The following is a 22971-nucleotide window of genomic DNA, read 5'->3' as shown; positions in this document are numbered from 1 at the left end:
CATTATTCTAGGCGTTGTATGTAGTCAATTTCGCTATAAGCCTTATAACACTTCCAGCCAAGCAACGCGTCCCAACGGCCCAATGCTTGAGGTGTTGTATAGCCTCACTCTTAGCCTTCTGAGAACTCCTAGATGTAAACATTGGAGTAGTACAGAATGCCAGCAAATAAGAACTCTTTATTGATCCTGTTTGATGCAATAGGTAAACAGAAGTCCCCTTTTTGTGATATCGCGATAGTATAACTAGGTATTCGGGCAAACCAGCGTTTACTTGTACGATAAAGCTTGGAAATGTTTGAACGTGAGGCTGTCACCAGCAGTTAGCTGTGCGGGATGTGAAAACTTCGAGACCCCTATTGGCAGGTGTTGTAACTATAGCTTCCGCCTCGTAGGACGCGCTGTGGCATAAATTCTCTGAAGTCACAGGAATTTCCGAGTCTTAGCTTGAGTCTATATGAGGTGTGAGCGAGTGTAAATTTGCGAAAATGAGATCTAGAATATTAACAATTGATGTGGATAACATTCCTAATCGCTTGTTAGCTATGGAATGGGCTTTTCATTTGTTCTGTATAGTTCGGTTAACGAAGTGAAATCACAAATATACAAAGAACCTTTTTCGCACGGTAATAAGAGACTTTGGTTTGTTGAAGTCATCCTCAAAACAAAAGCATCCAACCTTCCAAGATCCTTGTGTTATTCGCTGTGAGGAAGGAGGAAGAAAGATTAGGGATAACGTTCCGTCGACGACGAGGCCTTTTCAAACGGACTGAGCAAGGCTGGGGAAGAAAATCCACCGTTTCATTTCGAAGGAACCTTCCCGGCATTTGCCTTAAGCGATTTAAGGAAAATACGGAAATCTTAAATCTACATTGAAGGATGGGTAATTGAACTGCCGTCCTAAGACTACCAGTCTATTTACATACCACTGCACCACCTAGCTTGGTGTACTATTGCCGACCGGCCGTGGTGGCCGAGTGGTTCTAGGCGCTACAGTCTGGAACCGCGTGACCGCTACGGTCTCAGGTTCGAATCCTGAATCGGGCATGGATGTGTGTGATGTCCTTAGGTTAGTTAAGGTTAAGTAGTTCTGAGTTCTAGGGGACTGATGACCTCAGCAGGTAAGTCCCATAGTGCTCAGAGCCATTTGAACCATTTTTTTAACTATTTTCGATTCTGACGCTTCTAGAGTGGTACGCGAGTTATATTCTCATATCTAGTTCCCTTAGGCATACTGTCACATAGCAAGACTTATCATGGGCACACTGACACCAGATGAGACAAAAGGTTAAGAAAAATTTAACTCTCTATATGGAGCTGTGTACTTTCAAAATTATAATTATACTAATCACAGTGACTACGCGAACTTTTCCAGAATATTAACCGACAATAATCGCGCCGGGTCTGCAGCACGTCCTCGTATATAAGTGATGTAGATAATAACTTCCGAAGTTACATGAGGCTTTTTGTAGATGGTTCTGTTGTCAATAGGCAGGTGGTAACGACAGAAGACTAGCAGAATCCAGGAATACCTATGAAAGATAGGTGATTGCTGCAGAGGCTGGCGGTAGACCGTGGACGTAATTACTCAGTGGCAAAAGTCACCGCGCGGGATTAGCCGAGCGGTCTCAGGCGCTGCAGTCATGGACTGCGTGGCTGGTCCCGGCGGAGGTTCGAGTCCTGCCTCTGGCATGGGTGTGTGTGTTTGTCCTTAGGGTAATTAGGGTTAGGTAGTGTGTAAGCTTAGGGACTGATGACCTTAGCAGCTAAGTCCCATAATATTTCACACACATTTGAAAATTTTTTGACAAAAGTTATGGTATAGCGATATGCACATATACTGATGGTGGTAGTATCCACTGTGCAAGGTATAAGGCGGCAGTTCATCGGCGGAGTTACCATCTACTTTCAGATTATTCATCTGAAAATGTTTCCGAATTGATTATGGCAGCACGACGGGAGCTAACAGACCTTGAACGACGAATGGTAATTGGAGATAGACGTGTGGGACTTTCCGTATCGGAAATCGTTAAGGAATGCAGTATACCGAGATCCGCAGTGTCAAGAGGGTCGCAAGAATACCACATTTCAGGAATTACCTCTCATGACGGACCACGCCGACTGCCTTCATTTAACGACCCAGAGCAACGACGTTTGCCAAAACGTGTCACTGCTAACAAACATGCAACAATGCTTGAAATAACCCCAGAAATCACTGTGGGACGTACGACAAATATATCCGTCAGGACAGTGCGGAGAAATTTGGCATCAATGGAATATAGCAGCAGACGACCGACGCCGAATTCCTTTGCTGACAGCACGACATCGGCTGCAGCACCTCTTTTGGGCTCGTGACCATATCGGTTGGACCCTAGACGACTGGAAAACCGTGGCCTGGTCAGATGGAAACCGATAGCAGTTGGGAGCAACTCATGGTCGAGTTCGAGTGTTGGGCAGACTCCACAAAACTATCCACCAAATTTGTCAACAAGGCACTGTGGAAGCTAGTGGTGGCCCCAAAACGGTGTGGACTGTGTGCAAATGGAATGTACTGCGTCCTCTGGTTCAGCTGAGCCGATCATTGACTGGAAAACGGTTATGTGCAGCTACCTGGCTATCATTTGCAGCCATTCAAACAACAAAGGAATCTTTATGGATGACAATGTGCCATGTCACGGGATCTCAATTGCTCGCGACTGGTTTGAAGTAAATTCTGGATAGTTCGAGCGGATTATTTGGCCACCCAGATCTCCTGACATGAATTCCATCGCATATTTACGGTACATAATCTAAAGATCAGTTTGTGCACAAAATCCTGCATCGGCAACACTTTCGAAGTTATTGAAGTCTACAGAGGCAGCATGATTCAGTATTTCTGCATGGAACATCCAACGAGTTGTGGAATCCATGCCACATCGAGCTGCTGGACTACACTGGAAAAGGAGATCCAGCCCGCATCTCGTGGTCGTGTGGTAGCGTTCTCGCTTCCTGCGCCCGGGTTCCCGGGTTCGATTCCCGGCGGGGTCAGGGATTTTCTCTGCCTCGTGATGGCTGGGTGTTGTGTGCTGTCCTTAGGTTAGTTAGGTTTAAGTAGTTCTAAGTTCTAGGGGACTGATGACCATAGATGTTAAGTCCCATAGTGCTCAGAGCCATTTGAACCATTTGAATGGAGATCCGACTAGATATTAGGAGATACTCCATGACGTTCGCTACCACAGTGCAAATGTGACGTATTTCACGGGTATAATGGAAGAGAACCATTACTGTTCGCGTACGCTATAAGTGAAAACTCTAATGGAAAGAGAAAGAACCGCAAAAAATCGAGGAGTAATTATCAGAAATGACGTAAAGTGGAACGATCACATAATGTCAGCTATAGGAAAAGCAGCTGCTGGGCGGAGATTCATTCTAGGGATTTTAAAGACATACCCTTCATCGACGAAAGTAGTGTCTTATAGAACACTTGTTCGAATGATTCTCATGTACGAAACATTCTGACACATTAAAAGTGTGTGCTGGACCGAGACTCTAACTTGGGATCTTTGCCTTTTGCTGGTAATTGCTCTATAGACTGAGCTATCCAAGTACGAATGACGACCCATCCTCGCAGCTTTATTTTCGTCACTACTTCACATCCTTCCTTCCAAACTTCTCAGAAGTTCTGCTACGATACTAATGGGACTAGAAGAAAGGATATTGCGGGGACATGACTGAGCGATGACCTGGGGAACTACTCTGACTGTTATGTACTGATCAATGGTCTGGGACCCTTACAAGTTAATAGAAGCAATAGTGAGAGAGAGAGAGAGAGAGAGAGAGAGAGAGAGAAGGTCAGACGAAGAATGTAGGGTAACGTCACGGCATGGTTTAGATGGTGCAAGAGTGCTACGAAAATGTTCAATAAAAACCAGTGGCAATGTCGTTGTGTATCATGGGAAAGGTTACTCTTTAAGTGCTGAGAGTCGGGCGGTGTATAGGATGATTCCGTGATGATGTTTCATTCAGGGATGATGGAGAAGGGTAAATGCGTCGATTTACAGTAGGGGACCCGGGTCCGAAAACGATCGAGTCGAAAGTTACAAGCGAAAACCATTCTGACACCTATGATAGTGGATTTCTAATACCAGTACTGTTTCTGCTAGGGCTGTAGGAGGAGGAACTTTCACAGCTGGTTGTACTGCCCCACGAAGAAGAAAATTCTAGTATCAATGGGTTCTACAATGCAGGCTTTAATAGCTATGAGCACTTTATCTTCTTCGATACCAACACATGTCTTCTGCTGCAAGCTATTTCGCTTACATATTTTTGGAGGACGTAGTATAGAACAAAACACCGAAACAAAAGTCCAGTAATTACAAGATCTGAACTGCATACCTAATGAGCAGGCCGGCATTAGGTCTCTCTGACTTATCCAACAATCCCCTCTTCCTTCACTGTAGTTGTCAAAAAATTCTCTTGCAAGAACACTGAAAGACCGCTCTGCTTGGGTAACAGTAACCTGTACAGAAAATCCGTAAGTCTGCCATTATGTTTCGAAAAATATTGTTAAAATTGCACTCATGAAGAACATTGAGAAGGCACGGAGGGGAAGTGTCTCAGGTCCAAAATTGCCCACATGAATCTTTTATAAGTGCAAACTTTCTTCTTTCAGTTCCTGCCTATTATCGTCTACGTTGTACAAAGATGCAATGTTTTCTGTGCGACCTGAGATTGTAGAATTGTTTAGGCTTGTGTAGTTGCATCAGAAAACAAAAGTGTCCATCACGTAGTCTAGAATAACAATGAAAACATTCTCATTCCGTATCAGCTTATCCGTTAAAGCATGCTCTGTTTGTGGAACGGTTTTGTCAGTGTGACTGTCGCTTGCTCTAACATCATCACTTTCACTTTCTTGTTTGCACTCCTCCTGAACGCAAGTGCCGCCCTTACTCTCGTCTCTGATTTGATTGAAGTCCTCCATTTCTGCACCGATGATGCTACAGATCTTTCTAAACATCTTTCTCGCATATAAAAATCTGCTAAATTTTGAAAAAATGGCACTAAAATTGGGACGATTGAGCTGTTCTGAAGTACTTTCACCACGAGAGCCGTAATACGCTGTCGTAACAAAATAGATTGGATACCTCCTAATACCACGTCGGATCTCCATTTTCCCGGCGTAGCGAAGCAACTCAACGTGGCATGCTCTCAACAAGTCGTTGGAAGCCCCTAAAGATATACATACGAGGTGTGGCTAGAAAAAAACCGGAATAGTACTGGTGAAACAATAAAACGAATGCAATAAGGCTGAAAGTCGCGTGGCCTGTCACGTCACTCTCGCTCCGCCTACTGCTCGAGTTTCATCTGCCTCCTGCACTCAGTCTGCCCGTGGCGTCTGTTTTAAGTAGTTGACGTTTTGTCTGTGCGTCGGAAAATGTTGAGTGTACAGAAAGAACAGCGTGTTAACATCAAATTTTGTTTCAAACTAGGAAAATCTGCAAGTGAAACGTTTGTAATGTTACAACAAGTGTAAGGGGATGATTGTTTATCGCGAACACAAGTGTTTGAGTGGTTTAAACGATTTAAAGATGGCCGCGAAGACACCAGTGATGACACTCGCACTGGCAGACCATTGTCAGCAAAAACTGATGTAAACATTGAAAAAACCGGTAAACTTGTTCGACAAGATCGCCGTTTAACAATCAGAGCAGATTGTTAAACGGCGATCTTGTCGAACAAGTTTACCGATTTTTTCAATGTTTGCATCAGTTTTTGCTGACAATGGTCTGCCAGTGCGAGTGTCATCACAGGTGTCTTCGCGGCCATCTTTAAATCGTTTAAACCACTCAAACACTTGTGTTCGCGATAAACAATCATCCCCGTACACTTGTAACATTACAAACGTTTCACTTGCAGATTTTCCTAGTTTGAAACAAAATTTGATGTTAACACGCTGTTCTTTCTGTACACTCAACATTTTCCGACGCACAGACAAAACGTCAACTACTTAAAACAGACGCCACGGGCAGACTGAGTGCAGGAGGCAGATGAAACTCGAGCAGTAGGCGGAGCGAGAGTGACGTGACAGGCCACGCGACTTTCAGCCTTATTGCATTCGTTTTATTGTTTCACCAGTACTAGTCCGGTTTTTTTCTAGCCACACCTCGTATGTACTGTAAAATTTTGCCGATGCAAGATTTTGTACACAAACCGGAATCTCGATTATGTCCCACAAATGTTCGATAAGATTCCCGTGTAACGACGTCGGCGGTGTCCAATAACTGGAACCGAGTTGTCCAAAAAGTGTTTCAAGCCAACTGCGCATAATTGTGTCCCAGTGATGTGTTTTGGAACATGAAGTCCACGAATGGCTGCAAATGGTCTCCGGGTAGCCGAACATAACCATTTCCGGTCAATGATCGATTAAGGTGGATCAGAGGATGCAGTTCGTTCCACGTAAACACAGCCCACACCATTATGCAGCCACCACAAGCATCCACAGTGCATTGTTGACAAATTGGGCCCATGACATTGTGGGGTCTGTGCGACATTCGAACCGAACCATCAGCTCTTCCAGACTGAAATTGGGAGCTAACCACGGTTTTCTGGATGTGTAAGATCCGACTGATACGGTCGCGAGCCCAGGAGAAGCAATTCAGTCGATGTCATGTGTGGTGTCACCGCCAGACACCACACTTCCTAGGTGGTAGCCTTTAAATCGGCCGCGGTCCATTAGTATACGTCGGACCCGCGTGTCGCCACTGTCAGTGATAGCAGACCGAGCGCCACCACACGGCAGGTCTAGAGAGACGTACTGGCACTCGCCCCAGTTGTACAGCCGACTTTGCAAGGAACGGTTGCCTGACAAATACGCTCTCATTTGCCGAGACGATAGCATAGCCTTCAGCTACATTTGCTACGACCTAGCAAGGCGCCGTATTCAATTGATATTGAGATTCTATTAATGTATCATCAAGAGCGATGTTCTACAAATGTGGATTAAAGTTAAGTATTCCAGAAGCTACGTACTTTTCTTTATAGCATTCATGACGTAGTCTGTTTCAAACCTCACGCCAGCCTGCGTGAGTTTAAGCGCGTGCCTGTCGGCTTCCTCTCATTGTGTCTAGGCTGTCTTGTCTAGACACAACATCATGCTGTTAGGAAAGGCACTCGGCGTCGGTCGTCAGCTGCCACAGCACCATAACGCCATATTTCGCCGCACTGTCACAACGGATACGTTCGTCGTTCGTCCCACATTGATTTCTGCGATTATTTCACTCTGCGCGGACGCCCCTACTATCGGTCGTAAAGTGAAGGTAGTCAGCCACTGCGCTGTCCGTGTCAAGAGTTAGTGCCTGAAATTCGGTACCTCGCCACACTCTTAAAACTGTGGACCTCGGAATATTGAATTTCCTAACCATTTCCTAAATGGAATGTCCCATGCGTTTCATCCTCAAACTACTATTCCGCTTTCAAGGTCTGTTAATTCCCACCGTGTCGCTGTAATCACGTCGCACTCCTTTTCACATAATCACCTAAGAACAAATGACAGCTCTGCCGATGCACTGCCCTTTCATACTTTGTGTACGCCGTGCTACCGCCATCTATATATGTGTATATCACTACATCACGACTATGGTCACCTCAGAGTAAGTGAGAATCTCTCTCGTTTTAGCAGCATTGTCTTGCACGTGTTTACGCTTACGTTTTTGACAACCAGATGAAGCACTGTAACACTTTTCAACACTCGAGTCATTCGTTTCCATTATAACAAAGTTCTTAAGAGTGTGTGATGAGATTATAAACAACCATAAAATAAGTGAGAGCACGCAGCAGGCTATTCAGCTCCGCTGACATCTGAGCACGACTTATGTGGAATGACAAGTCACAATTCAAGACAAAATACAACAAAATAATCTTCTGTACGTCCGAAGTCACACAAATTCGGTGAATTCGCTTCAGCGGTCTCGACTCGTCGGAACTTGTAATCGATCAGCGGTTCTCTTACAGTAGTCACCTTCTCAAGCAAACGAAAGCGTATATGTAAACCGTTTTAAAAAGACTGAAACAAAACATTTCTATGTAAATTGCTCCTCATGCTCTAAAAGGTGCAAATCGCTTTGGGATTACAGAAAGAAGAAATTATCAAATATAAAAGTTGAAGATTCAATTAATTAAACTTTTTATGTGTAATACAACCCAAAATCTTTTTTAACTTGCTTGATTCTTTTACTGATGAGTACACTTTAAATACTTCTGTTACTATGACATGAATGTAGTCAAAATAATATTCAATCTTCTAATCCGAAACGCGCAGCTCAGTCAGTATAAGAAATGAGAACTTGACGAAGAGCGTGAAGTTTAAAATTCTTACATGCAAGTCCGTACATATTACGTAAGATACTTGGTCGATACAGTTAGAAATTAACTTATTTTATAATTAACACATTTCTTTACTTTGATTTAAAAAGTGTATACTTCCTTTAAAACCCGGTATCAATTGACTGAAATGAAATTCGTTCATGAACATAACAACAGTTACATGTATGTATTAATATCTGTTGCTCCACATGTCTGATGTATTCTTCGTGCCTTACACGTAAAGCAGCCGAACTTTACGTTAGCTTGACCATATCTAATGAAGTTCAAAACGATCCTACAGTTTCAGTAAGGGACTTCAGAGGTCAGACATTTTGTTCAACTTCATAGTTACAGATTTTAAATCTTGCATGTGATTTCTATTTAGTTAAGCACCCGTGACCGGGGTGCGCTTGCACCCCTTTTCCCCCGTAACGTGAGCAATGGTTAAGAGCTATGAGCTGTTGTTCATCTTCGCTACGGTGAAACGCATCTCTTCTACTCCACAAGTGCCCGTAAATTTATGGTATGCAGTTTATAACTCATGTTTCTAAACATTTTTCTTTCTTTTGGCCGATACTACCAACTACTCTACTATATTATCAGCAACAGTACCAGTATACGTACACTCTGAAACTAAAAAGAAGGTCGACGCATCACGAAGGAAATATCCTAATGGGACAGAAAATGGTAAAGGAGATGTACATGTACAGACACACAAATGATTACAATTTCAGAAAAATTTACTGTGTTATTCAAGAGAAAGAGTTTCACACGTTGGTAAACCTCTGGTCCATATGCAAGCGGTTTGGCTGATAGAGTTGTCTTCTGTATGGACATTGTGCCGAATTCTGTTCGGTTGGGGCATTATATCGTCTAAATCCTTACATTTCTGCAAGATAATGTCCACTTACACGGCGACAGTTTCTACTGCATTTCTTTGTGCTTGCCACACCCTGTCTTGGCCAGCGAGGCCGCCGGATCTCTTCCTAATTGAGAGCCTTGGGAGCATTATGGACAGAGCCCTCCAAGCAGCTCGGGATTTCGAGGAACCTGCATTCATTTGTTTGTTTGTTTTTACCGATTTCCGTCCCATTCGGATAATTACTACTTGTTGCGTCACGTTTTCCTTTCTTCCTTTTATCTTAGTATTCCACTGCACAAGTATTGTAACGATTTCCGTTCGTAACTTTTGATTCGGTTGTTTTAGGACTAGGGTCCTTTACCTATGATTGTTACACTTACGCTTCTTCATCATCACGGGAAGTTTTTATCATCATCACGGGATTACCCTGTGTTATTCTGATCAAATATCTCTCGTCCAATATGAGCACGTCCAGAAAATCAGAGAAATTAGGACTTATGCGGAAGTTTGCAAACAGGTTTTTCCACGCGTAATTCGTGAATGGAAGAGAGGAAAACAAAATGACAGAAATATTAGAGGTACCCACCGCCACACATTAAGATATCTTGTGGAGTATAAATGCAGAAGTATACGTAGACGAAGACGTAGAGGCGTTAGCTGACTTTCTTTAAGAATCCTTTTTCCTATTACTGATGTTTTCGCTTGTTTCATTTTGATGCTTACGGTTACTTACTTGAATTTCATGAGTAGTCAGTGATTCAGCCTAAACAATTCACAACTTCTTAGTAATGTTATGGATATATTCCGCAATAGCAAGAAAAGCGGTTAAAGGCAGCTTATAAAATCCGTTCGTCAAATGATGACAGAAAATACGAGATCGCTGAGTTTGTAATTACAGAAAATTTTTGTAGCAGCTTGTTGCATTCTGCACTGTGATGCGTTTTCTCTATGTGTCCCTAAGTACTACAAAAATAACCTAATTCTGTTAAATATCGTTCGAGTAAAGTTTTACGAAGATCTTTGCAAGAAATGTACTTTCAACTGTACATTCAAATATATTTCAGGTAAGCCTTATTTGTATAAAAATTATACCGCAATAAGAAGATTCTGTTACAGCTACAGCAACGGCTAAAACACTAATGTTACAACAATAAGTTCACATAAAAATGAAATATATTGTGCTCATTAAAATATACATAAAATGCGTATTTCAGTCAATGTCTAACAGTCAAACAGAGTCACTCTTACTGCAGTTTCTGTTACTGATAAGTTAAGATGACAAAGACGTGTTTTCACTCTAACTCTGTAATATTTTTCATTGATCTACATATTCGTAATCGGTACTTGTTGACAGTATTAAATGAACTTGAAATCGTTTTTCTAATAACTTTCTGTGACTCCGTGTTGATCTGGTTATGAAGAACTTTATATTTGAAGAACATTCACATTATGGATTAGTGAACATAGTCGTTACTTTGTCTCCGATGGAATGACGCCACTTTTTTCTCACACTTCTTGAAGTTTATTTAAGAGCTTCCTTCACGGTGCTGTTGACATTATCAAATATTTTCTCAGTTTGAGACACGCAACCTAACGGAACCCGACGTTATTCCACAAGTTTGTCAGTTATGTAATGGCGCAGTGAATAAACCAGGGAGGTTAGCATCAACTGCTATAGCCGAAGGTGAGAATAGCGAAGGAACCTCAACCCAAATTCTAACTTGCGTAACATGAAAGTTCTTTGTTAACTGCACCGCTGTATTTTAGCCTGATTTCGAAGAGTTCCTATGTTCTTCCCAAGTGATTGCTGTTGTTGTTGTCTCAGGGAGAAAGCACGCATCGTATGGAAGGCGTTGCACATAAAAGTTGAGTGTGGTGTGGCGATTTAACTAATGTTTCAATGGTTTCCTTTTTTTTCCTTTATTGTATTTCAATTCCCCAGTGGGGCGGGCTGGCAGCAGCATATGTGCTGCTCTTCAGCCGAAAGACATAAAACAAACAATAGAAGACATTTACAAATATACAAAGGAGAAATCATGGTGAACATAGATATAAAAAGGGGGAACATCATGGAATACAACAGACAAAAAAGAGGCGACTGTAAAATGGAGATAAAAACTGTAAAAAATTAGAGCACACAAAAAATCACACACTGGGACAATCAAAAGAGCACAAGGCACAGTATCACTGGAGCATAAAAATATCAATGGATGGCGTAGCATATAGCAAACACTGACAGTAACTATAAGTACTAGGACAGCACACAATTAAAATCACACCTCTCGATGCACAGGAGAAACAGCACTAAATGCAACACTGACGTGGCACACTGACGATGATCAAAACAGAGGATCTGCCAGGCGCAAGGAGATGAGGAAGACCGGAAGAAGGGAGGGAGGGGAAGAGAGGGGGGGAGATGGGCAGGGGGTGCGCTGAAAGGGCCAGGTAGGGAGGGATGTGGGAAGGAAAGAGGCAAGGATGGGATGCAGGGTCTCACAGGGGGGGGGGGGGGGAGGAGGAAAATCCACTCTGGGAGAGGAAAAAGGGGGCCCTGGGGGGGGGGGGGGGAACAAGGCCATGTTATAGTTGGAAGGAAGGGTATATGTCATGACAAATTTTATCATCTGAGAGGGGGAGGCGCTGGAAATTGCCCTGATGAAGGAGATGGAGGGTGTGGACGTGGAGAGAGGGAGGGATACAGCGATAGAGGCACAGCAATGGGTGTAGGGTGGAGAGGAAGGAGGAAACCAGAGGGTGGGGGGGGGGCGGTTCAAGCCTGCGGACAACGTAAAGGATGTGGAGATGTTGGAGGAACAGGAGGAGGTGGGAGAGGGGATGAGTTCAAACAGGAGCCGTGTGGGGGGGAAGGAAGGCAGATATGGAAGGCAAGGCGGAGCGCATGGCGTTCAAGGATTTGGAGGGCCTTGTAAAAGCAGGTGGGTGCGTAGATCCAACCAACGATGGTATAACAAAGGATAGGACGGATGAGGGATTTGTAGGTATGGAGGATGATAGAAGTATGCAATCCCCACATCCAGGCAGACAGGAGTTTCAGAAGGCGGAGGAGGGAATGGGCTTTCTGCTGGATGGTCTAGAGGTGAGGGGTCCAGGTGAGGTGACGGTCAAGGGTGAGGTCAAGGTATCTCAGGGTGGGGATGAGCTAGATGGGACGACCATAAAGGGTGAGGTAGAAATCATGGAGACGAAAGGAGTGGGTGGTACGGCCAATGATGATTGCCTGGGTTTTGGAGCGGATTCAATGGTTTCCAGCAATCGTATCTATTTATGTCATTCTATGTAGAAGCACAGTAAATGCAGACATTTCGGACAAGCTAAAATTATGTGCTGAACCCAGATAAGTACCCAGAGATCTCTGCTTTTCGAGATCAGTGCGTCACCAATTGCGGTGAGCTAGCATCAAATATCGAGTCAGACTTTCACATCGCAAGGTACCTGCTCTCCTCCGTATCTTACAAGTTCCCCAGAAATTTCTATGTCATTGAGCTACAGTAGTACTTACGAAAACAGGGTTTGGGACAGCGTGCAATCAATCAGTTTGTAGTCAATCCATGAGACGTGGCGGTTAGAGTACCTGACTGTCAGTGTTTAGTAGCCAGCATACAGTAGTCTGTAGCTATGGTCTAATGCATTTGTGACTAGTGATGGGTTAACGAACATGTGCATTTACAAATTATGTTGTTTTACGATGTTTGAATACGTGTGCTCGCACTGTGTAACAACGTCACGAGTGTATTTAATACTATTGACAACGACATACACATGTGTCAGCTTACATTACATTGACATGGCTTCAAGGCATATAGCACTTCAAATGGTTCAAATGGCTCTGAGCACTATGGGACTCAACTGCTGAGGTCATTAGTCCCCTAGAACTTAGAACTAGTTAAACCTAACTAACCTAAGGACATCACACACATCCATGCCCGAGGCAGGATTCGAACCAGCGACCGTAGCGGTCTCGCGGTTCCAGACTGCAGCGCCAGAACCGCGCGGCCACTTCGGCCGGCTATCACTTCATAATGGACTAAGGCCAAAATTACAATACTGTAATAAAAACTCATAACAGTCACTGACGGAAAGATGATGTCATTGAAAAATATCTTTGTAACTGTGAATCCCAGCAACAAGTTTATCTAAACCTTGTTAAATGCTGAAAGGCAGCACCTCCAGTGTTTTATGATTACAAACACTAGAGGAAAATAATAGCAGTACTACAATGATACGAGTACAAGCATTATGCGTAGATCGCTGATGAGTAGGTACGAGTATGAAAATGTGAGACGCTATCATGTAATTCTACCAAAAGATTAATTACGTTTCAGTAGAGGAGGAAACAGCAGATGTGTCCATAAAGCTGACCGAAGAAATAATTAGTGAATATCTGGTTATATTAAACAAGGATTACAGTAATATACAGCCTGTTTCATAGGATACAGATTTTTAATGTGATGCACAGTTCTTATAAGAATTTTTAACACTTAGAGTGCGGCTGATGCAATATTACAGCGCTTACAGGAAATGGAAATGCGTGGCGCACGTAATATTACGTCTCGCTAGTAACGATGATTTTCTGAGGTGTATATTTACGGCCCTAGCAGACGTGAGTCAGTAGTGCAGGCTTTGTAGCTTTTGTTAGATGGTAGTAGCAGTATCACTGGAAAAATTCGTCGTTTTTTAAATCTTTGTTATGTTCTCTTGTTTCGTAGGCGTTAGCTGTCGTTGAAGTTCACTCCGTTTCGTGCGTTTTGTGTGCTTTTGTGTTGTAGGTGTACACTATAGAGAAAATACTTTTGAAATAATTGATTTACAATGACTTTGAAGAGTCCGCCTGTAATGAGAACGAAATATTTTATGACAGTTCAGATTACATGTCATCGTATTATTTTCGAAGACTGCGTTGTTATGAAGGTCTTTCCTGTAGGTAAATCACGATATCAATCCGAGCGTATGATTCCAGTAATTTTAATGTTAGACCAAGTATCTCTCCATGTTTCAATTTGTATCATACTGTACTACACTATGAACTCAAAGTTTTCCTTTGTTCTCAAGTTTTGTGTGTTTCTTTAGGTTTAACTGACCTGTAAAAGAAATTTAAAGAGGAACACGATTTGTTTGATTACGGAGGTATGTGTGTGAATAGCAGAACTTCTTTTCCATTTTTTCCTACGATAATTACTATTAAACTGAAGTGTCATCTGTGGATTCAGATTTAACCCATGTAATGCCAAAGTATGTATATTTAAAGTACAAAGTTCTATAAACCCACAAATTTTTTAAATTTGTACTACATATTTGCGAATTATAACTTCCAAAAAATCAAATATTTTGGCCAGTCCACAGTTAATGACACCCTAACTGTTCAGCATACGAGTGCTTAGTCGCTATGACTGAAGTTGAAGCTGAAGTACGTCCATCATTTCAAAATGATTGTGTTTTGTTAGTTAATATCTAAAATATGAATTGACATTCTGCAAGAGTTATTGCACAAGAGAGACTATTTTGTTCCAATACAAAACACTTACAGACATCACCTACGCTGGTTATTTCAATCTGGGGTTCGATTACAGGACGTGATAAATGATTTCGTTTTTAATTATGTCATCAGCTCTGCGTTTTGTCATCGGAAGATCTTAAAGCACTTGAAATGCATCGCCGTAGTTCAGACATACTTATAGTTTTCTAACAAACGTTTTCACAAAATTACATTTCTTTTCCGCTTGGAAGTCAGTCACCACAACGTTATAATTTCTGCGCAGAAATTTACATGTTACTGCTTTTACATTGATTTAAAGTGTATTATTTAGTGTGACTGAATGCAAGATTATTATTTTTATTAAAGGTTCATTAGAACAAACAAAAAGCTAACAGTCACTTGTTTCGTTTATCACAACAACCTTGTTTAGAAATAAGCAGGAAAACAGAAAATTTATTTTTGCTTGAAAAACACTTACTTAACTCTTGTCCAGAAATATATATGCTTTTCACTGGCAGCCATTATCAGTGGGATTCAGAATACAACACTGGGGCTGCAGAATAGAAAACTGTACGAGCTATACTCTAGATTTTCCAGCCTACGTACTTTGTAGTTTATGTCTTTTATTCTGTACAGATGTTACTCGGAGAGCGAGGCTGTGACATTCATTTGTATATATGACAAGAAATCCTTGTTTTACTTTTGCTTTTCTGGGAATTTTTTAACTTCTAGTGTTTTCTACGGTTTAATTGAATTAAGTAGCTTCTGTGCCCAAAATGAGTTTGCTTTGAGTCACAGGGGTCTACAAAACTTGTGGAAATAAATAATTTATCAATGTCTCATTCGGTTTAAGGAAGTCTCTACGTGCATTAGTCTCTTACAGAGCACCACCCGATAACGTTTTGGGTATTATGGTGAAGTCGTCTATTTATGACGCCTTTGCATCTTTACAGTACGCATGTGTTGATGCTAGATGGGTTTCCTCAGAAGAACACATGGCACGACTGTGAGTTTGTGAAGAGTTTCGACTGGTATATCCCTAGTTTTTAGTTATAAATTCTATATAGACGCTTCTGTAGTACTACGTTGGTGGTCTGTGCTACATGCAATTTTTATGATTTTTCTCTTTTTTGGTCTGTTACGTCTATGTGTCGTATCTCTATAGTAATTTACAGACAATAAACTTCTTTCTTGAATGCTGCGGGATGTGTTATGCTTCACAAAGACGTGGACAATTCACTGTTTACGTGCTTGTCTCCTCACCCAGTCTCCTAACTCCTCCATGCGAGTTACAGTTAGAACCATACGGGTAAGTACGTGAAATAGGGCACTAAACGTCACGGCCCCAAAATATCATTCGCTCACGACTTTGGCGAGGTGTGTTGCCGCCACTCATGCATACCCACTCACTACCAATTCTTAATCTACAGAACTGCATATTTTCGTATGGTTCAAAGTTCGTTGAATTGTTTGAACAACATCTTCGCAATGGTTTGCACTATTTATTATACAGTAATTTACAAAGGCAATAAGTATACGTGTCATCCATTACTTCCATGAAGTAATCAGTATTGATAATTAACGGGAGCCATACAAGCTGATACCAAATATTGCTTATTTGACTAATGTTGTATTTTCCGTACATGAGCAACGTCTATCAATTATCAATCTAGATGATTTCATGAAAGTACTTTGTGACACGTACACATATTGCCCGCGAAATGTCCAAATTAAGTATTCGTTGGAGCTTAAGCACTTCAAATTAACTGACACTGGAGAAGTTAGAATAAATAGTGAAACTCAAGGTGGAAGTATTATAATTCAAATAAATCTTAATCCGATCAGATGGGGCGGTACCTTGCTTGGCAAACCATGACCTGTGAAGTCACAGTAATAAGCGCTACTATGTAAGAGGAGGATATGTGATGAAATTATGTTTTGCGAGTAACTTTTCCATTTACACACTCTTTAAATAATCATTTTGAATAACAAACATCAATAATGGCGACCGTAGGCTTACGATGTCACTCCAGTTCTGCCAATGGCCTTCTCAAACACGTCGAAGGAGCAAATAGAGGATCTGGACGCCTCCGTAAAACCGGAAGAATGAGACATGATCAACGGCGTAAGGACGCAGGAGGCAACGTATTGCACTAAAGACATATAACTTGTGTCCACAGGAAAAGTGACCTCTTATTGGTCATGCAGGCTAGCATCGAAGAAGTCGAAAGACCGGTAGAAAAAATTGAGCCATCCACTTTGTCACTACCAGATAACGAGCGCGGGCGCACACACGCACACACACACACACACACACACAGACACACACGCGCGCACACACACACACACACACATACATAGTCGAGGACGCGGTACTCACGTCGATGTGCACGCCGTGGACGTGGTGCTCCTTAAAGGGCGGCGACCGGCCCCGTATGAACTGGAAGAGCTTTTTCTCGCCGCGCAGCCACTCCACCTTGTGGATGACGTCGAGGTGCACGCTGTAGTTGCACTGCAGCACGGCCGACCGGCCGCGGTACACGTACCGGGGCATCACCAGCTCCACCGTGAAGGTCGCCTCTGCAACAGCGCCAAAACAGGACCGCTCAGAGTGCTGCAGTCGAGCACTGTGCGTGTTACACTGATTCAGTACGTGATAAGAGCTCTGCAGAGAGCATCAACTCTGGCATCAGTTCACTTCAAGGGAGTAGGGGAGGTAGGGATAAAGCGCAATTTTCAGTTTTTCTAATATTGTGGTCAAACTGAAGTCATAGTACTGTTTGTTACCTATAACCCATTCTGATTATTAATTACAGAGAACTTTACAATGTAGCTAACACAAAAATTGAGGTGGTTTACCGACAAACTGTCCGCAGCTCGTGGTCTTGCGGCAGTGGTCTCGCCTTCCTCGGACGGGGTCCCGGGTTCGATTCCAGGCGGGGTCACGGATTTTTCCTGTCTCGAAATGACTGGGTGTTGTGGTCTTCAGTCCTGAGACTGGTTTGATGCAGCTCTCCATGCTACTCTACTTGCGCAAGCTTCTTCATCTCCCAGTACCTACTGCAGCCTACATCCTTCTCAATCTGCTTAGTGTATTCATCTCTTGGTCTCCCTCTACGATTTTTACCCTTCACGCTGCTCTCTAATACTAAATTGGTGATCCCTTGACGCCTCAGAACATGTCCTCCCAACCGATCCCTTCTTCTAGTCAAGTTGTGCCACAAACTCCTCTTCTCCCCAATTCTATTCAATACCTCCTCATTAGTTATGTGATCTACCCATCTAATCTTCAGCATTCTTCTGTAACACCACATTTCGAAAGCTTCTATTCTCTTCTTGTCCAAACTATTTATCGTCCATGTTTCACTTCCATACATGGCTACACTCCATACAAATACTTTCACAAACGACTTCCTGACATTTAAATCTATACTCGATGTTAACAAATATCTAGTCTTCAGAAACGCTTTCCTTGCCATTACCAGTCTATGAATACAGTAGCGAAACCTGACGAATCTGCTTCATAAGTATGTTTTTCCTGTCGCAACAGCACTACAGTTTGGTGTGAGAAGAAATGCCGTTTACATTATGGGTGTCCTGGCACTGTGTCCCAGTTTGAACTTTGAACTGGATTGTTGGGCAATGCCAAGTTAACATTTTTGTATCTTATAACGATGACATCTTAGCTCTCATCTCTAAAAGCTTGCATTAGCGTTGTACCTTCAGTCCTTACTGATGCTTGCCAAAGTTACCATTTATTATTAAAAACTGCTAACAGTGAGGAAATAGGAAGTATTTAAATATTACGTATGTCGTTTTCTTAAGTAACAAATCTATTTTTGCACTTCATTGTAACGCCATAGTGGGCTCCACTTGTACTGTAATTGACTTCAGTAGACCTAATTTTATGAACGTTTTCATATCAACAATAAGTAGACTGGTTTTCATTTTTAGAACTATGCATATATAACGGTGGCTGCGTCGACCAAATTAGTTCACCAGTTTACATGAAGGAAGTGTATTTTGAGTGCGATGCAAATCAAGTTAAGGCCATACAACGGTAGTTTAGACACAGTTAGTAAAAAGTATGTGAGTTTCATTGCACTTCAGTCAAAATTTAAAGTAATGTGTTCATCAATTTTGTTTGACTGTCACATCAGTGTCCCATGGAATCATATTCAAGAAGATGGAGGCTGTAGCGGAGAGATTTGAACTGTCATTGTCAAAGTCGTGCCGAACACGCAAATTAAGTGTTACACTTCATTACAATTATATCCACCTACCGTTTTCAAAAATGTGTGGTAAGCTTTGGCTTCTTTTTTGTGTGATTGTAAATTACTTATTTTTCGTGAATATTTGCTTTACAAGCTTCAAAACGCTGATTGCTATGAAATATACTTAAATGGTTTTACATTCGTATTTTCCTACCGGCGGTTACTTCGTCTTCAACTTCAGTTTGCACAGTGGTTCGTACTGCTTGAATAACTATAAATTCTAACGTAAGGGCCGGGCGGGGTGGTCGAGCGGTTCTAGGCGCTACAGTCTGGATCCGCACTACCACTACGGTCGCAGGTTCGAATCCTGTCTCGGGCATGGATGTGTGTGATGCCCTTGGGTTGGTTAGGTTTAAGCAGTTCTAAGTTCTAGGGTACTGATCACCTCAGATGTTAAGTCCCATAGTGGTCAGAGCCATTTTTTTCTAACGTAAGGACCTCAGTGCACTTGGGTATAAAAAACTCAACATGCTTATTTCCTGGACAGACATACTACAGCCAGCCAGGGATATTGTCCTAGGCGGGTGATTCATCGCCTGTGATTCATCAGAGCGCTTGATTTACAAGTGATTAGCGACACACAATCCCTAGTCTGCAGGTTGCACACGCATACGTGCGTTCTACGCACAGAATGGACAACCTGGTGACGCATTGCTGCAGTGCGTCGTTCGTGTGTAGGGCGACGATAATCCCCGTGTATTGCGTTGATTGGAGGTTAGAGGTGTAAGAGCGAGGAGGAGACTCATAATATGGGAGCAATAATCCCACAATGCATGTTCCTTTCCAACAGAATCTCGTTTTCGTTGCGTTATCACAATTTATTACGAATTTATCGAGGAATACTATTTTCCAAATCAGAGCATATTACAGCTTCTTGCTATCCCCAGAATTACTTTAGATCCTTTGTTGACTAAAATTTCCGTCCAAAAGCTTGTAACGGTGTTGCAAAGTAGGTTGCTCTGGGAAATAATTATTAAGAAAAAAATTCGATACGTTGTTTCGTTTCTGAGATATTTAGCATTGAAGTCAGCCAATTACGTAGTTGCATGCGCAAATTCAAGGGGCTCGCCAGAGACGGTGTCGCCAAACAAGTTTTTCGTTTGGTTTCCTAAGACCGAACTAGACAGCGTTAGAGAAATTGGACATGGGACGATAGTAAGAAACGGCTGAGCAGTCTCGTGCGCTATTATTTGTGCTATGAGAACAACTGACCCTAAATTAATCTGCCGGACCGCTTGAATCTCCGGGCGTAACGGCGTGATTGGCTGACGTCAATGCTAATTAACTCGGAAACGGCGCAACATACCGAATTTTTCTTAACAATTATTTCTCAGGACAGACTACGCTGAAACAGCCTTCCTAGCTTTACGGAGTGTTACTGACAACCCACTAGTCGTCCTTTGGATTTCGAGGAGATAGCATGTAATAATAAAATATAGTATACAGGGTGGTCCATTGATCGTGACCGGTCCAAATATCTCACGAAAAAACTACAAAGAACGAAATTCGTCTAGCTTGAAGGGGGACACCAGATGGCGCTATGGTTGGTCCGCTAGATGACGCTGCCATAGGTTAATCGGATATGAAATGCGTTTTTTTTTAAAATAGGAACCCCTATCTTTTATTACATATTCGAGTAGTACGTAAAGAAATAAGAATGTTTTAGTTGGACCACTTTTTTCGTGATAGATGGCGCTGTAATAGTCACAAACGTACAAGTACGTGGTATCGCGTAATATTCCGCCTGTGCGGACGGTATTTGCTTCGTGATACATTACCCCATGAACCATGGGCCTTGCCGTTGGTGGGGAGGCTTGCGTGCCTCAACGATACAGATAGCCGTACCGTAGGTGCAACCACAACGGAGGGGTATCTGTTGAGAGGCCAGACAAACGTGTGGTTCCTGAACAGGGGCAGCAGGCTTTTCAGTAGTTGCAGGGGCTACAGTCTGGATGATTGACTTATCTGGCCTTGTAAACACTAACCAAAACGGCCTTGCTGTGCTGGTACTGCGAACGGCTGAAAGCAAGGGGAAACTACAGCCGTAAATTTTCCCGAGGGCATGCAGCTTTACTGTATGATTAAATGATGATGGCGTCCTCTTGGGTAAAATATTCCGGAGGTAAAATAGTACCCCATTCGGATCTACGGGCGGGTACTACTCAGGAGGACGTCGTTATCAGGAGAATGAAAACTGGCGTTCTACGGATCGGAGCGTCGAAAGTCAAATGCCTTAATCGGGCAGGTAGATTAGAAAATTTAAAAAGGGGAATGGATAGGTTAAAGCTAGATATAGTGGGAATTAGTGAAGTTCGGTGGCAGGAGGAACATGACTTCTGGTCAGGGGACTACAGGGTTATAACTACAAAATCAAATATGGGTAATGCAGGAGTAGGTTTAATAATGAATAAAAAAAACAGGAGTATGGGTAAGCTACTACAAACGGCGTAGTGAACGTATTATAGTGTCCAAGACAGACACGAAGCCCACGCCTGCTACAGTAGTACAAGTTTATATGCCGACTAGCTCTGCAGATGACGAAGAAATTGATGAAATGTATGATGAGATAAAGGAATTTATTCAGGAAGTGAAGGGAGATGAAAATTTAATAGTCATGGTCGACTGGAATTCGAGAGTAGGAAAAGGGAGAGAAGGAAACATAGTAGGTGAATATGGATTGGGGTTAAGAAACGAAAGAGGAAGTCGCCTGGTAGAATTTTGCGCAGAGCATAAATTAATCATAGCTAACACTAGGTTCAAGAATTATGAAAGAAGGTTGTATACATGGAAGAACCCTGGAGATACTAAAAGGTATGAGACAGAGATTTAGGAACCAGGTTTTAAATTGTAAGACATTTCCAGGGGCAGATGTGGACTCTGACCACAATCTATTGGTTATGAACTGTAGATTAAAACTGAAGAAACTGCAAAAAGGTGGGAATTTAAGGAGATGGGACCTGGCTAAAGTGACTAAACCAGAGGTTGTACAGAGTTTAAGGGAGACCATAAGGGAACAACTGACAGGTATGGGGAAAAGAAATACAGAAGAAGAAGAATGGGTTGCCTTGAGGGGTGAAATAGTGAAGGCAGCAGAGGATCAAGTATTTAAAAAGACGAGGGCTAGTAGAAATCCGTCGGTAACGGAAGAAATATTGAATATAATTGATGAAAGGATAAAATATAAAAATGCAGTAAATGAATCGGGCAGAAAGGAATACAAACGTATCAAAAATGATATCCACAGGTGGTGCAGGATGGCTAAGCGGGGATGGCTGGAGGACAAATGTAGGGATGTGGAGGCTTATCTCACTAGGGGTAAGATAGATACTGCCTACAGGAAAATTAAAGAGACCTTTGGAGAAAAGAGAACCACTTGCATGAATATCAAGAGCTTTGACGGAAACCCAGTTCTGAGCAAAGAAGGGAAAGCGGAAAGGTGGAAGGGGTATCTGGAGGGTCCATACAGGGGCGATGTTCTTGAGGACAATATTATGGAAATGGAAGAGGATGTAGATGAAGACGAAATGGGAGATAAGATACTGCGTGAAGAGTTTGACAGAGCACAGAAAGACCTGAGTCGAAACAAGGCCCCGGGAGTAGACAACATTCCATTAGAGCTACTGATGGCCTTGGGTGAGCCAGTCATGACAAAACTCTACCATCTGGTGAGCAAGATGTATGAGACAGGCGAAATACCCTCAGACTTCAAGAAGAATATAATAATTCCAATCCAAAAGAAAGCAGGTGTTGATAGATGTGAAAATTACTGAACTATCAGTTTAATAAGTCACAGCTGCAAAATACTAACGCGAATTCCTTACAAACGAATGGAAAAACTGATAGAAGCCGACCTCGGGGAAGATCAATTTGGATTCCGTAGAAATTTTGGAACACGTTAGGCAATACTGCCCCTATGACTTATCTTAGAAGAAAGATTAAGGAAAGCCAAACCTACGTTTCTAGCATTTGTAGACTGAGAGAAAGCTTTTGACAATGTCGATTGG

The 22971-nt window shown here is 42.4% G+C and overlaps 1 protein-coding gene across 1 annotated transcript in view; it reads right to left on the bottom strand.

Moving 5' to 3' along the window:
* LOC126195298 (uncharacterized) overlaps positions 1–22971 on the bottom strand; it is a 717802-nt gene that overhangs the window by 289230 nt on the left and 405601 nt on the right. Inside the window, exon 2 of the mRNA XM_049933849.1 lies at positions 17074–17273. Coding sequence (XP_049789806.1) covers positions 17074–17273 — 200 coding nt within the window. The remainder of the gene's footprint in view (positions 1–17073; positions 17274–22971) is intronic.

The sequence above is a fragment of the Schistocerca nitens genome, chromosome 7 (assembly GCF_023898315.1).
Source record: "Schistocerca nitens isolate TAMUIC-IGC-003100 chromosome 7, iqSchNite1.1, whole genome shotgun sequence".
NCBI classification, from domain to species: Eukaryota; Metazoa; Arthropoda; class Insecta; order Orthoptera; family Acrididae; genus Schistocerca; species Schistocerca nitens.
The sequence above is the reverse complement of the archived record's forward strand: the minus strand, read 5'-3'. Positions and strand labels throughout refer to the sequence as shown.